The sequence below is a fragment of the Nannospalax galili genome, unplaced genomic scaffold (assembly GCF_000622305.1).
Source record: "Nannospalax galili isolate Female #2095 unplaced genomic scaffold, S.galili_v1.0 scaffold786, whole genome shotgun sequence".
NCBI lineage: Eukaryota > Metazoa > Chordata > Mammalia > Rodentia > Spalacidae > Nannospalax > Nannospalax galili.
In genome coordinates this window covers 1,666,458-1,667,968 of record NW_008355774.1, presented here as the reverse complement: position 1 = coordinate 1,667,968, position 1,511 = coordinate 1,666,458, and the positions used below count along the sequence as shown (strand labels likewise).

The 1,511-nt window shown below is 53.2% G+C and overlaps 1 protein-coding gene across 2 annotated transcripts in view; it reads left to right on the top strand.

Moving 5' to 3' along the window:
- Positions 1-1,463, top strand: part of P4htm (prolyl 4-hydroxylase, transmembrane) — a 17,466-nt gene extending 16,003 nt beyond the window's left edge. Inside the window, exons 8-10 of one of the 2 annotated variants that reach the window (XR_003847063.1) lie at positions 190-280; positions 457-580; positions 1,025-1,452. Coding sequence is in view for 1 of the 2 variants with exons in the window: in XM_008853221.2 (XP_008851443.1) it covers positions 190-280; positions 457-580; positions 1,025-1,245 (436 nt within the window). In the remaining variant the exon portion in view is untranslated. Of the gene's footprint in view, positions 1-189; positions 281-456; positions 581-1,024 lie in introns of both variants that reach the window. The other variant, XM_008853221.2, reaches the window with a different exon arrangement.
- Positions 1,464-1,511: the final 48 nt, after the last annotated feature.

Genomic DNA, 1,511 nt, shown 5'->3' with positions numbered 1-1,511 from the left:
ACCCTTTTTAAAAAAAAAAAAAAAAAAAAAAAGACATTGGAACACACAGGAAGAGTCTGGGAAGGACTAGCGATATCTTGGCCATCCCAGCCTGACCCTATGGCCCCTAGGAACCTGAGTACTTTATCCTGCCCACAAATGGGGACATCCACAACTGGGGATCTGCTCAGCAGCCCCCCTGCCTTACAGTTACATGACAGTGCTGTTTTATTTGAACAACGTCACCGGTGGGGGCGAGACTGTCTTCCCTGTAGCAGACAACAGAACCTACGATGAAATGGTAAGGGACAACGGGCTATTACTTTTTGGGGCTGGCAGGGCCTTGGGCAAGTGTAGTAATACCCCTCCATTCTTGGGACTGAGGGTACACCTGGCTGTTTTCCCTCTGGCTACCTTTGGCTGTCTGGCCATATAATGGCAGGCAGTCTGAAAGCTTCATCACCGTGTTGCCCACAGAGTTTGATTCAGGATGACATTGATCTTCGTGACACCCGAAGGCACTGTGACAAGGGAAACTTGCGTGTCAAGCCCCAGCAAGGAACAGCAGTCTTTTGGTACAACTACCTGCCTGATGGGCAAGGTGAGCCCTTATGACCAGATCATGGGCTTCTCCAAGGGTAGCTTCTCCTTACCAGTTCCCTGGAGGACTGTTTCTATCTGCTTTCCAAATAGTTTTCTGCCACCAGTGCCTCCTTTTGAACACCATCTTTTAAGTAATTTCAATAGGCCACAACATCACCTGTACAGCCTTTTTGGGCTATCTGGACTCATCTTCCTCCTGCCTCAGCCTTCCTTGTCTCCAGGGCCAGGGCCACTTCTCTTACCAACCCAGGCTGGGAAATGCTATGGTCAGGCTCAGCAACAAGAAAGCTGGTTTCAGAGGGCCAGTGTGTTAACCATCCATGCCTTAGTGGATGAGATGCTGAGGCCTTTCTTGGGAGTCAGCCGTTTGCTTAGTTCAGGGTTGCCCAACCTAGGATCCCCCCTAAACCTGTTCTTTGCTCACTCAACTTTCTTCCTCTAGGTTGGGTGGGTGAAGTGGATGACTACTCGTTGCACGGGGGCTGCCTGGTTACGCGTGGCACTAAATGGATTGCCAACAACTGGATCAACGTGGACCCCAGCCGGGCACGGCAAGCTTTGTTCCAGCAGGAGATGGCTCGTTTGGCCCGGGAAGGTGGCGCCGACTCGCAGCCCGAGTGGGCCTTGGACCGAGCATACCGTGATGCACGCGTGGAGCTTTGAGAGGGAGGGTCAGATGCGAGTCGCCCGCTGCCCAACGTCGAGGGCCCTGCTGATCCCTCTGTCCTATTGCAGACTAAAGTTCTGGCCGTTATCTTGTCCTATCGCTGCCTGCGGCCGCGGTTAACCCACAGTTCCTATATTCACTGTATTTATTTGTACAGCCTCCATACTGCTCGGTCAAATAAAACCACAGGTCTTGGTGAAGGGACCGAGGAGCTGCACGCCGCCGTGGGGGAGGGGAAGCCCGCTGCGCCCCCCTCCCCTCC